Below are 12,191 nucleotides of genomic sequence, written 5' to 3'. Positions count from 1 at the left end.
GGGCCACTCATCCTGGCTGGGGTCTGACGAATTCCAGTTCGGTGCTGGTTTGTGAGGGTAAGGGTGCAGAGTCCTGCCCATGAAAGACCACCCAGTCCCCCCCACTGGCCAAGACGAATTCCCAGACCATGTGGTTCTGAAGTCCACCAGATCGTGCAATCACCAGCTTGTGGCCTCGGTCTTGTTGGTACCGACTTGTCCTAAAAGGGAGCTAGGCCAGAGCCCTTAGAGCTTCCAGCCCCCTGGGATAGCCGTGTTCTTTGCCCAGGTCTGTGATTTGGTTATGTCACGGAGGAAGGGGGTCGTTCGAAACTTTCCTGCAGGGAGGGTTGAAAAATGAGGCAGGGGAGAGAGGGGGAGGAATCCCGCCAAGACTGCCGACCCAAGGACACAGTGAGATGTGTCACTAGGGTGGTAAACAGGGGCTGTCCTCAGCTTCCCCAGTTGTCCTCCTTGGGCATCACCATTAAAGGTTAACATAAAGGTTAACTCCTGGCCCCCTGGAGGTGAGTGGGGGTTGGGGGGGAGGCTCCAGGACCCTGGACAGCTGCCAGCCTGCCCCTCAACTGTGCTGCGGGGGTGGGGGGGGGGTTTCACTTGGGTTTTTCTCCTTTTGGGTCCAGGATTTTAATGTTTTTTTCTGTCCTTTTTGATTTTTTTTTTTTTTTTTTTTTTTTTAAGATTTTATTCATTTATTTGACAGAGATCACAAGTAGGCAGAGAGGCAGGCAGAGAGAAGGGGAAGCAGGCTCCCTGCTGAGCAGAGAGCCCGATGCTGTGGGGCTTGATCCCAGCACCCTGGGATCATGACCTGAGCCAAAGGCAGAGGCTTTAACCCACTGAGCCACCCAGGCATCCCTGCCGTATGAGTTTCTTAACATTCTCTTTTCTCTTGCTTACTTATTGAAAGAAGATAACGTATAATACAAACACAAAGTATGCGTTAATCGTTTGTGCTACCTATGAGGCTTCTAGTCAACAGTAAGGTGTTAGATGTTACATTTTTGGGGAGTCAAACATTATATGTGGATTTCTGACGGTGGGGGGCGGTGTCGGCTGGCCTAACCCCCATGCTGTTCAGGGATCAGCTGTATTTTCAACCTCATGCTCTGGCTATGGGCTGTAAAGGTAAAAGCCCGAGGAATTGTGGGATGACCCAACAGCGGCAGGTGTCCCCCAGGCCCCCAGACATCCAGCAAGGCTGCCTTAGCCGGAGAGGCCTTTTCCGTGCAGCCCGGGGGCTGGGCACAGCCCGGATCCCAGTGCCCCCAGCCATTCTGACTCGGCCCAGCCCTCCCGGGATGCGATTTTCTGAATGACAGGCAGGCACAGCTGCGCTTTCCCCCAGTAAGGGCTGGAAGTGCCCGTCCCAGGGCCAGTCTGGGGTGCGTCGGAGGCCATGGGGTGTGAGGTTTCTCCTGCAGTGCCAGGAGGCTCCTGAGAGTAGGCAGAAACACTTAGAGAAGTCGTGTGCAAACTACTGTGGCAGAGGAGGGACCCACTGTTGGATCCTTGTGCTTCTGTTGGCCAAGAGCAGGGACGGTCACCAGAAAAGGCCCACACTGCCACAAGGGCCCATCTCCTCAGTCTGTGACAAGGAATCCCCTCTTCACCCCTGAGAGCCCTCAACTAAGCCAGGAAGCCCAGCGTAGCCACGGCGGTCCCACGCCAGCCTGACTGTACCCTCCTTCTTGGGGGGACGGGTTTGCCCCCCTGCAGCTCTGCTGCATGGCGGCCACAGGACTCAGTTCCCCAGACCTCAGTCTTCCATCTGTGGCTAGAGAGGGAAAGCGTGTTGGCTGCCTCGCGGCGGCTGCTGTCTCCAGTCCCACCCCCCACCACCAGGCAGAGCCACTCAGGACTCCAGAATCTTCTCTCCTTTGAGCCTTCAGCACGGCCTCACAGAGTCAAAAGAATGGGTGAGGGGTGGGGAAGACACCCCCCAACATCGTTTCGAGCACTAGCTTTGGAGTTTCATGATCTGAGGTGTATGACCCCCTCTTGGCGTCCCCGACCCCTCACTGTGGCCATGGTGACCTCAGGCTGCTTAAGTTCGCCGCCCAATGAAGGATGCCCAGACTCCCAGATGTGGGAATGACCCTGACCCTGACCTCCGCCTCCCGCCCCCAACTCTGCCAGAGCCACCCAATGCCCAAACCCCTTACAACTTTTGCTTCTGACCTTCCAGTGTGAAGCTCTGTTCTCTCTTCAACTCACATCCAGCTAGAAGCAGAGTCCGTTCCTCCTCCCAGGCCAGGTGCCCAGACCCCAGTTAGAACACGGAGGTCCCTGCCGAGCCCCAGAGGAGCTGGTGCTGCCAGGTTCCACCGGTCCAGGGGAGGCAACAGCCCCCAGAGCCCAGGTCCTCTCTCACCTGTGGCCACTGCCCACCGTGCCCCCTGGGAAGCAGCAGTCCAGGGTGGGGGGACCCACACCTGCAGCCCGGTCCTGCTCTGACACTTCACGTCTTCAAACCTGTCTCCTCCTCGCTAGAGGGAGGGTCGTTCTCCAGACTTCCTGGAGCTTGAAGACTGACGGACCCCAGGGGAAGGCGGTCGGCCCAGTGGCTGGGCCTGAGCCTGAGAGCCCTGCTTCCTCCAGCTAGGGCCTTGGGAGCAAAGGAAGATGCCAGACAGATGAAGCTTTTATTCGGGAGGAGCTCTGGAGGGGAAGTGGGCCCCCTGGGGTCTCACCCTATGGCTTCTTAGGGTCGAGGACATTAGAAGCTGATGACTACAGGCATCTGAGCTCCCTCAGAGTCCCCCGAGGGGGGAGCGGGGGCGGCCTCAGAATCCCCGGAGGGGGGAGCGGGGGCGGCCTCAGAGTCCCCCGAGGGGGGCGCAGGGATGGCCCCATTTCCGCTCACTGTGGGCAGGGCCTCGAAGGTCAAGGTCCAGTAGCGGAGGTAGCTGGTCCTCAGGTGCTGCTTCATGGAATTGCCGTCCATCTTCTTGGTGATCTCCAGGTAGTTGCCATTTTCTATGCTGTAGGGATCCCAGTGCGTGGGCACAGCCGAATGTCCCATATTGGGGTCCCTGCAGGCAAGAAAAAGGCTGGGCGGGGCTGGGGACTCACAGGAGGCTGGAGACCTGTGTCCCTCGCCCACCTGGGCCCTGGCTTGCCTGGACAGCCCTCCCCGCTCTGCACCGCCCTTACCGTCGGGGCCCCTCGCAGGATGGCGCCTTGGCCCTGGCTGGGCACGTGGAGCCCCAGGCAGTGCTGATCCCAGGGCCCCGGGCAGTACCCCGGCCTCACAGACAGACAGAGGTACCGAGGCTGGAGGAGCTTACGTGTAAGTGAGGGAACAGAGACTAGAACCCAGGCCCGCAGGGCCAGGTGGCAGGGGCTCTGGGCTCAGCCTCCCTGCTGCCTTACCCAGTTCTGGCAAAGTTGGTCCAGTAGGCGATCATGGTCTTGGAGACCGTCCTGTCTTGGGTCCGGTAGCCTAGGGGGGTGGCGAAGGGCTTCCCAAAGACATACTGGAGGTCATCTGCGTGGTCAGCCCCCATCCATTTTGGGTAGGTGGGCATCCGAGAGGGGTGGGAGAACACGTAGGTGTAGGTTTTGGCACTCCTGAGGAGGGAAGGGGAGAGCACCCACGCTGGCAAGGTGCTCACCTGAGGCCACCCAGCGCAGGGGTGGGCTCCGGAGGGAGCCATGGGGGGAGCAGGGAAGGGTCTGGGGAATTCCCACAAGCCTCATGAAGAAGCTGGGATGCTGACACCTGGGAAAGGGAAAGCCGTGGGCCAAAGCCACAGATTCAGGGCATCTACGATTTCAGTTGTGTTGATAATTCACCTCCACAAAACCCACTAAGGCAGCTTTCTCCTGTAATTCAGTATCAAGAAAGATCTTTTTTGTCCTGCAAGTGAATGTATATCTTAATTTAATTGAACAAGCTATATACCATCAGATGTTTCCCTTTTTGCCTTGACTGACAGGAAGCTCAGAGCTACATTTACTGCTTAGCTGCTGCGAAGCTTTCTCTAGATGCCGGGTATACTGTTTTCTTACTTTTAAACATTCTTAACTTTTGTTTAATTTCATTGGCTATTATCATATAGAGATTTTTAATGTGGTCCCAGGCCTAAGTTACTTTGGAAGTTATTTTGAAAGTAGGTCAAGCTGAACCCACAACAGAGACCATCATCACCCAGGGTTCTTTCCTTCCATGCAGCACGAGGGGAAGGTCGACCAGCTCAAGAACTTTTCAGTGGGAAGGACTGTGGAGTGAGAGAGGGCACAGGGTGCCAGGCCGGCCAGAGGATCGCAGGGGGGTTTTGCAAAGCCCCCTGAGGCTGGGAGGTAGGGAGGGGCCCTCTCAGGTCTCATCAGGCCTGGACAAAGCAGGTGGCACAGGCCCAGGTGGGGACCCAAGCCCGGCTTTCCCAGGCCTCGCAGACACCCATGAGCCAGCCTCCCAAGAGGCCTGAGGGCTCAGGTGCTCCATCCCAGGTGGGTGGGCCTCCCCAGGGGGCCTCCCTGCCCAGGTCCTCACTTGGCATTGGCTCTGTGCTGGGCCACGGCAATCTCGGTGGGCACCAGGAAGAGGATGTCAGTCTCCAAGTCCACCACGGTCTTCTTCTTGGTCTCTTGGGATGCGTCGAGGGCCCAGGGCTCAGTGTAGATGCCAAAGGTGGCATTGGCACCCCTAAGCCCCTTGGTGATGGTGAACCCGCTGACCAGCTTGTAGAAGTCCTCTCTGCAGGGATCACACCAGCACTGGACCCTCTACCCAGTGCCAGTGGGAGGGTATCTGCACCCCCACCCAGCAGAGGGCCACAGAATGCCCCCCAAACCTGGGTCTGACCTCTGTCAGCCACCCCTGGGCACCGCCCCCCAGGCCCCGCGCCCACTGCTTACTCCGTGACCTCCTGGCTGTTCTTGTTGATGGCGGGCATGTCGAAGCTGGCAAAGATGTGGCCGTCCATGTTGTTGGTGCCCGCTATGTAGTCAATGTCGGCCGTGTTGGCGTACAGGTTGACGGGGTCATCGGGAATGAAGTCTCCGTCCACGGCAGGGAGGAAGCCCAGATAGTGCAGCATGGGATCTGGGTGGGAGAGAGGCGGGCTCTGACACGTCCTGCACCCAGACTCGACTCCAGCCCGACCTCCCGCCTCCTCTGACCCAGGCCCGGCTTCTCCGGCCTCAGCACCGCCAACATTAAGGGCGGGATAATCCGAGGTCCAGCGCCCTGCAGGATGTCCAGCCGCATCCCTCAACCCGCGGGATGCCTGTGGCGCCCCTTCTGCAGTCGTGACAATCAAAACTGTCTCCCAACGTGGTCATGCGTGCTGGAGCAGAACCGCCCAGGCAGAACACCACCGGTCTGGAGCCCAAGGCTGTCCTCCCTCCAGCCCCTGGGAGGAAGATGGGGAAGGAATTGAGAGGACGGATGATGAAAGAGGCTCACCCCCTCTCGGGGCTGGGTTCCAGCGTGTTCGCCAGAAACTGCGAGGTCCTCATTGTCCTGCAGACCCCCTGAGCTGGCCCCAAAAGGACTGCAGAGCTGGCTCAGGGCACGTGGAGGCAGCGGCCTTCGGGAGGCCCAGGCCGGCTGCTTTTCCTCCCAGTGCACACCAGAGGGAACGACTGGTTGGCAGGTGGGGCCACGTGGTTGCTTTGCGTCCGCTTTGCTCAGAACACTATGGTTTAATTGGCATCAGGTCAAGACGCAAATGATGGGGTCTCTTACTTAGCATCGGAAGGGTGAGCAAGGGCTAATCCCAGCCCACTGGGCTGTCGGGCTCCCCAGCGTTCGGGCCCAGAGGAGCAGAGCTGGGAGGACCAGAGGCTCCTGTGGGTGCTTGGTGGGTGCATGCTGACTGCATGAGTAGCAGGGAGAACAAATGACCGTCTAGGACAAAGGCTCTTGGTTTTGGGTCCATGAGTCTCCCTAAAATTGTGCCCAAATGACCACGGATGTGTGCCTTGTCGGGGGGTGGAGCCCACGTGGTCATCTGCTTCTTAAAGGGGTCATGACCCACTGGGGTACAGAGAAAGAATGTCTCCGCTCCTTACAGCCGGGCGACTGAGCCTGCGAGGGTGCTGGGGGAAGCACGCTGCCGCGGGAGGCCAGCCATCCGGGGCCAGGCCAGCCTCACAGCCCGCAGCCCCTCTCTTCTCCAGGAGCATGGCTGTCGCCTGACCCCGAGCCCCCCGGGCCCTGCCCAGCAGCCTCCACTCACACTCTGTGCCGGCCAGGGGCATCTTGTAGGCCAGTGTCAGGGCGCGGGGGTCGGTAACCTTCAGACACCTGGCCATCCTGGCGGTATCGTCCAAGGGGCAGCCCACCTTCTCAGCGATCTGGAGTCGGGGGTAGGCAGGTGGGTGAGGCCAGTGTTCTGGGCAGAGGGTGCCGCAGTCCAGGACAGAGTGGAAAGGAGGGAGGCCCCTCCCCTGCCCACCACAGCTCCACCTTACCCTTTTGGCCCAGAAGAGGGGGTTCCTCTGGATGGCCCACGGGCACAGGGCCACGCCACTCTGGCTGATGGCTCGGCGGATGAGGCCCTTGTTGTAGGGAGAGAGGGTCTGCAGCACACACAGGTCCCGTCACCAAGGCCTCACGCCACCTGCCCACCCCGGGCTTAGCCAAGGACACCTCACGCATCAGTTCTAGGCCCTCTCCTCCCTGCCCCCAGTGGCTCCCTCCCACACCCTCAGGGGCAGGTCCCAACTCCGGGGCCCCCAGACCTGTAGAGAAACGCTGGCACCTCCAGCTGATTCCCCAAAGATAGTGATGTTGTCGGGGTCCCCCCCGAAGGCTGCGATGTTCCTCTTCACCCAAGCGATGGCCATGTGCTGATCCCGAAGGCCAAAGTTACCTGGGGGCAGCGTGGGAGAGGGGGCTCCGTCAGGGATCTGTGGCCCAGTCTGGGGGTGCCAGGGCCTGGCCCATATGGGGTGCACAGTGCACATGTGCGGGCTGAGAATGTCCTCGACTGCGCACAGACCCTGACTGAGCCCCCAGATGTTGAATGGTGGGTCTCCTGGAGGCTGGCTGGGTGGGCTGCTGGGGCAGGTGTGGGGCTCAGGCTGGGGACGGGGCGGGGGGAGCAAGAGGACAGGTCTGCTCCTCTCTCTCCCTCCCTCCCACAGCCACCCTTGTCTGTCTGGCTGTCCTGCAGCTCCTGTGTTGCCCTGGCAAAGTCTTATCTTCTGTCTCTTTCCCTGGGCTCCCTGCACCTGCTCCCCAGGCCTCTGGGTCCCACTCTGTCTGTCTGTCCGTCTGTCTGGCAGCCTCTGTTCTTTCGCTCCAGCAGCCAAGGAGCTTCTGCCTCTCACAGCGCCTCTCCAACTCCCTGGCTCTGCAAATGGGATTCTGGGCCTTTCTAGGAGGACTGGCGGGAGCTGCTCGAGCACGATGGGAGCTGAGGGGCACCCCCGCCCGGCTCAGAGCTCACGGGGTGGGGCGCACTTGATCCCCCGCCCCGGTGCCCAGGACAGCTGGCGGACCTGGCAGGTTGGCGTCCCCAGTGCTGAGGAAGCCCAGGGGCCCGACGCGGTAGTTGAAGGTGACCACAATGACGTTGCCCCGCGTGGCGATCTCTTCCCCGTCATATAGGTAGTTGCTGAGAAAGTTGGCCCCGTGGCCGGACCCCATGAGGAAGCCACCTCCGTAGATCCAGATCATGACGGGCAGGTTCCGAGAGACTAAGGCAGAGCAGAGCAGGTCCGGTCACCCCAGATGCCGCCCCCCACCCCCAGCTCCCTCCGCACCGTGTCGATCGCAGGGAAGTTTGGCTCTGGAGCCCCCCAGACACGAGGGCAGGGCTTGGGGGCCACCTGTGGGGTGTGGGGAGGGCGAACCCACCTTCCTTCTTGCCCTGGGGGACCCAGATGTTGAGGTAGAGGCAGTCCTCTGCCCCGTAGGTGTTGTCCTGGGTGATGGTGGCCTGCAGGCACCGCTTCTTGAAGTTCTTGGCCTTCAGGGTTCCTGCGGGCGGCCCGTGGGGCAGGTGTGAGGATGGCAGCCGCCCCACGGCCCTCCCAGGCGCGCGGCCTCACCGGCCCCTGCCCTCTCCCACCTTGCCAGCCGGGGTGCCGCTGGGGGTTCTCCAGGGCCTTTGGGGGTGCAGCGAAGGGGATGCCCTTGAAGATGTCCACATAGTCGCCAAAGAGGCCAAGCTTCTTGTTGACGCCTTCCACGAAACCTCCTTCCGTGTACACTGCGCCCAGCTGGGGGTAGAGGCCGAGGCTCAGGCAGGCCCGGGGGGTGTCCCGAATGGGGGTGGGCGGCAACCTGAACAGGCCCCAGGGCGCCCAGAGGCTCCCCAGAGACCGCTTCCAGCAGGGGCCAACGTGCCCGAGCCCTGCCACTTGCCTCATTGCTAGAGGCACAGCTTTCTGCCTTGGTCCTGGACACTGAGGGTGTCCTGCTCCCTGAATCTTGGGGGAAGTTGGGTCAACCAGTGTGTTCCCACTCCGGGTAGCCTTCCGAGTAGGCCAGGGGAAGTGGGGTAGAGGTCTGGATCTCGGAGATGGCCATCTAGCTGTGACCACGAGGCTGTTACCCCATCTGTAAGATGGGCAGCAGCAATGTCTCCTTCACGGCCCGTGTGCTTCCCTTGTGTCCCCTGCCCCCCACCGTGTCCAGCTGGTCTCGAGTCAGTGGCCTGGTGCCAACTCCTCACAGCCCTTGTGCTCAGTGCTGAGAAAGCCCCTCACCTCCCCCCAGGCCATCAGAATCCCTGCTGTGCATCCAGCCCTGGCTCCCAGCTGGCTCCATGTGGCCAATGCCGCCCATCTTCAGGAGGGTTCTGGGGGCTGGTGCTCATCTACCCTTTGTCACAGAAAGGAACTGAGGCCTGCCTGCTTGGTCACCCTGTGGGAGAGCCAGGCTCTTATCCCCTGCTAGGGCTGCCTCCCCATCTGTCTGGCCCCTTGGCGGGGGTCTGCTTCCTGGCTCTCACCGGTGCTAGCTTCAAGAGGGCCTAGGGCAGGGCAGCCCCCCACCCCTCGGCCCCACTGGAGTCTCAGCACCCTGTAAGGTCGGGGCTAACAGGGGCCGGGCGGGGGGAGGTTGGAATTGGAGAGGAGGCCGGAGCAACTCTCACCAGGTGCCTCAAGGGGGCAAGGCACATGTCTGTTCCCCCAGCTGCACCCCCTCTCCCTGCTGGGCAGCGCAGCCTGGTTTCAGGCCTCCAGGCATCTTTTCTGACAGGCTTCCCGGCTGCTGGGATGGGGCAGCAGGCCAGGTCGGTGCCTGGGGATTGGGAAGTCACCTCGCAGAACTGAGACTGGCCTGAGGGCCCTGGGTGAGGGGACACTGGCTGCTGGAACAGCGGGAAGCAATCCTGGCCCTTTCTGCCCTCAGAGAAGGCCCCCCCACCTGCCGAAGACCATGACCTCTTGGGGCCAGCACCTAAACCTCCGGGGCCAAGGGGCAGGCCCCAGGACAGCTGGAGGAGGGTGGACACCACACAGCCATGTGTCTGTGGGGTTTTGAGCCTGAAGCCCTCTCCCTGCCCTGTTCTGCAGACTGCGGCCGATGGCGTACCCGCCCTGGGCGGCCTCCTGACTCTCCAGCGAGCAGGTGGGGACCACCCTCTTGGGACCTGGAGGTTAGGTTGGGAGCCACTCTGGGGTTCCAGGTTTCTGTTCAGCCATTGGTGGCTGTGTGAGCTTGGGTGACGGCTAGTCTGCTCAGGCCCCTTCTATGAAAAGGGACATCGACCTCTCTGGAAAGAGCCAGGGGGGTGTTGGGTCCCCAGACTCAGGAAATAAAGACTGAGGACTCCCAGTTGCCTTTGAATGTCACGTAAATTGATTTTGTTTTTAGTGTAAATATACCCCAAATACTGCACAGAACATACCCACACCAAAAACTTCGTGATTTGTATGAAATCCAGATTTAATTTGGCATGCTGTACCCTGTAATGGGAACATACACAAAACATGTAGTGCCCAGGAAATGTCATTTTGACCACGGGTTCCTTTCAGGTTGGCTCTTCCTGCCCATGACCCTGCCTGTCCTCCCTCCGCGGTGCCGTCCCGTTCCCAGGTCCCACTTAGTGAGAGGCCAGTGGCCCCTCTGCTGGGCCCTCGCTTACCTTTGCCGCGCTCACAGCTGCCCAGCAGCAGGTGAGGCCCAAGACGACCAGCCCCAGGTGACCCATGGTGTGCGCCAGCCTGTGTGCAGCCCTCCCGCTGCCCCACGGATATTTATGGGGTTGGAGCCGGCCAGGACTCTGAGTTGGCAGCTGCCCGCAGAGGGCCCCTTTTCCCTCCTCCTACCTCAGCCCCTCCCTGCAGCCTGGCCACACTCCAGGCAGTGAACCTGGGCCAGGAGATAGCCGCTGTTTCCAGCTACCTCGCGCTGGGCCAAGGTCACGCAGCAGGCCATGCGCGTGCGCACACACTCGCATGCACAAACACTGTGGGAACAGGCGATCTTTCCCAGGGCTGGCTGCCCCGTGGCCCTGGCGCCACAGTGCACCTGTGCGGCTTACTGCCCACCTGGGAGCCGAGGCAGATGGCACAGGGCACAAGGTCACCAGGCTGTCGGCTGCCCGGGTGAACAGCGCCGTGAGCCGGCTCACTGACTCACAGGCACTTGGTTCTGCTCTCAGAGAAAGGGGCATGTTTGGTCTCCGCGGCCTGCCTCCACCGTCCCCAGCTCAGCAGCAGGAGCTTGGCGGGAACTGGGCGTGTGACTTCTAGGACACAGACGGCTGGGTGCCACTCGCCAGCCAGTGTGGTCGCCCCTCGCTATCAAGGGCCGCTGGGTGTGCAGTCTGAGCCAGGTGTGGGGACCCCCAGCAGCACAGGGGATCGGAGTGCTGGGATGGAAGACGAGAGGCTCAGGCGGAAAAGGCAAAGGGGGAAGTGGGGCTCCAGCCCAACCTTGAGGGCTTCCTTAAAGAAAAGGAAAAACCAGGCTTTCTGGCAACAAAAATGGGCCACAGCAAGACCCTGGGGCAAAGCCAAGTAGAGACGGAGACCGACCAACAGAGAGCAGAAGGGACGGAGATGGGGGTGGGGGAGAGTGGGAGGGAGAAAACAGAGCACAGAAGTAGGGGTGGCAGCAAAAGCAACCAGTTCCCTGTGGCTGTGCAGAACTCTGGTCACCAGGGGTTACTTATGAGAAAAGGCAGGCCAAGGACAAGGCCTGTGATGGGGCCTTTGAGTTCGGCTGCCCCCAGGGTCATAGCTCACCGAGGATGCCCAGGCCCTACTGCACGACCCACCTCCAGGGAGGGGGGCGTATTCACGAGCCAGGGGACAGAGGAGCCCCATCAGGCCGACAGCCCTGCTGCTTGGGCCCGGGCAGGCCCTCTGCTGCCCGGGAGCCTGTGCCGTGGACGCAGGCCACGGCCCCACGGCCATTGTGTCTGCTGCCGTCAAACCTGTCCTCCAGATCCGAACGGTTTGGGACAGAGCGGGCGAGAGGCTGGAGAAAGGTGGTGAGGGCGGGGACAGGTGGGCGACTGCGGGTGGGAGGTGTTAGGAAAGCTAGAAGGGGCTGTGCAGGCTGGGCTGGGGCTCGCGTGCCTACGGCTGCGTGGTGTGCGGGCAAGCGGGTAAAGAGCCTGAGGCCCCCGCCCCGCACGAGGACAGGGATTTGTTAACTCACACCTTCTGTCCAGCTTTTCCAATTTTGAGAACCTGCTCTACAGGAAGTTATTCTGAATATGGGGGAGGGGACCCCTCCTGATCCCCAGCAGCAGGAAGTGGGGCCACGGGGCGCTCTGCAAGGCAGGTGGCCAGGACCAGCCACTTCAGGCCAACTGTGAGCCACGGGGCTCCTCATCTGTCCTCTGAGAGGGCTCCCCTGGAGCCTGGGCAGCAGACGGGCTTGTCTGAGGCACTGGACTTTAGAATGTGACTTAGGGACCTGTTACAATAGGTAGCCCAGTCTGCTGGCTGAGGAAGGGGGTGATCGGGCTCATCTCTGGCCCAGGATGCTCTGCAGGGCCTTGGCACAACCGTCCCCTGGCATGGGTGGGAGTGCTCCCCGGGGAGAGCCAGCTCCGTCCCCCAAGAACCCTGCACTACCTCTGGTTTCACACCAGGGAGCGGAGACACAACACGGTCTGTGTCCCCAGGACTACTCAAGAACACATCTGGAGCAGTAAGGGCTGAGCTCGCGGCTCTAGGACCATCTGGGGCCTGGAATCTGGGGCGCTCCCAGCTGTTCCCCGCCAACCTGCAAGAGGAAACCGTCCTGTGGCTCCGACCCCCACAGCGAG

The 12,191-nt window shown here is 61.1% G+C and overlaps 1 protein-coding gene across 1 annotated transcript; it reads right to left on the bottom strand.

Annotated features, from left to right (window-relative positions):
- Positions 1–2,719: 2,719 nt before the first annotated feature.
- Positions 2,720–12,122, bottom strand: LOC111145589 (carboxyl ester lipase). Its single transcript, XM_022500567.1, has 11 exons — positions 10,053–12,122; positions 8,028–8,178; positions 7,814–7,936; positions 7,456–7,653; positions 6,694–6,824; positions 6,424–6,531; positions 6,189–6,306; positions 4,864–5,050; positions 4,499–4,702; positions 3,376–3,573; positions 2,720–3,035 (listed from the first exon to the last, which is right to left on the bottom strand). Exons 1-11 carry the CDS (start codon positions 10,116–10,118, stop codon positions 2,720–2,722), a joined length of 1,800 nt encoding a protein of 599 aa, XP_022356275.1. The 5' UTR covers positions 10,119–12,122.
- Positions 12,123–12,191: the final 69 nt, after the last annotated feature.

Source organism: Enhydra lutris, unplaced genomic scaffold (genome assembly GCF_002288905.1).
Source record: "Enhydra lutris kenyoni isolate GAN:26980312 unplaced genomic scaffold, ASM228890v2 scaffoldscaffold13, whole genome shotgun sequence".
Taxonomy (NCBI): Eukaryota; Metazoa; Chordata; class Mammalia; order Carnivora; family Mustelidae; genus Enhydra; species Enhydra lutris.
The sequence above is the reverse complement of the archived record's forward strand: the minus strand, read 5'-3'. Positions and strand labels throughout refer to the sequence as shown.

What these genes read in the sequence shown, in the direction of transcription:
- LOC111145589 (XM_022500567.1), bottom strand. Translation starts at nt 10,118, where the DNA reads ATGGGTCACCTGGGGCTGGTCGTCTTGGGCCTCACCTGCTGCTGGGCA. An exon ending in TGGGGACGCCAACCTGCCAG is followed by an intron (nt 6,825 to 7,455) that starts GTCCGCCAGCTG and finishes CGCTGCCCCCAG; the next exon opens with GTAACTTTGGCCTTCGGGAT. An exon ending in CAGCACAGAGCCAATGCCAA is followed by an intron (nt 3,574 to 4,498) that starts GTGAGGACCTGG and finishes TTCCCTCCTCAG; the next exon opens with GAGTGCCAAAACCTACACCT.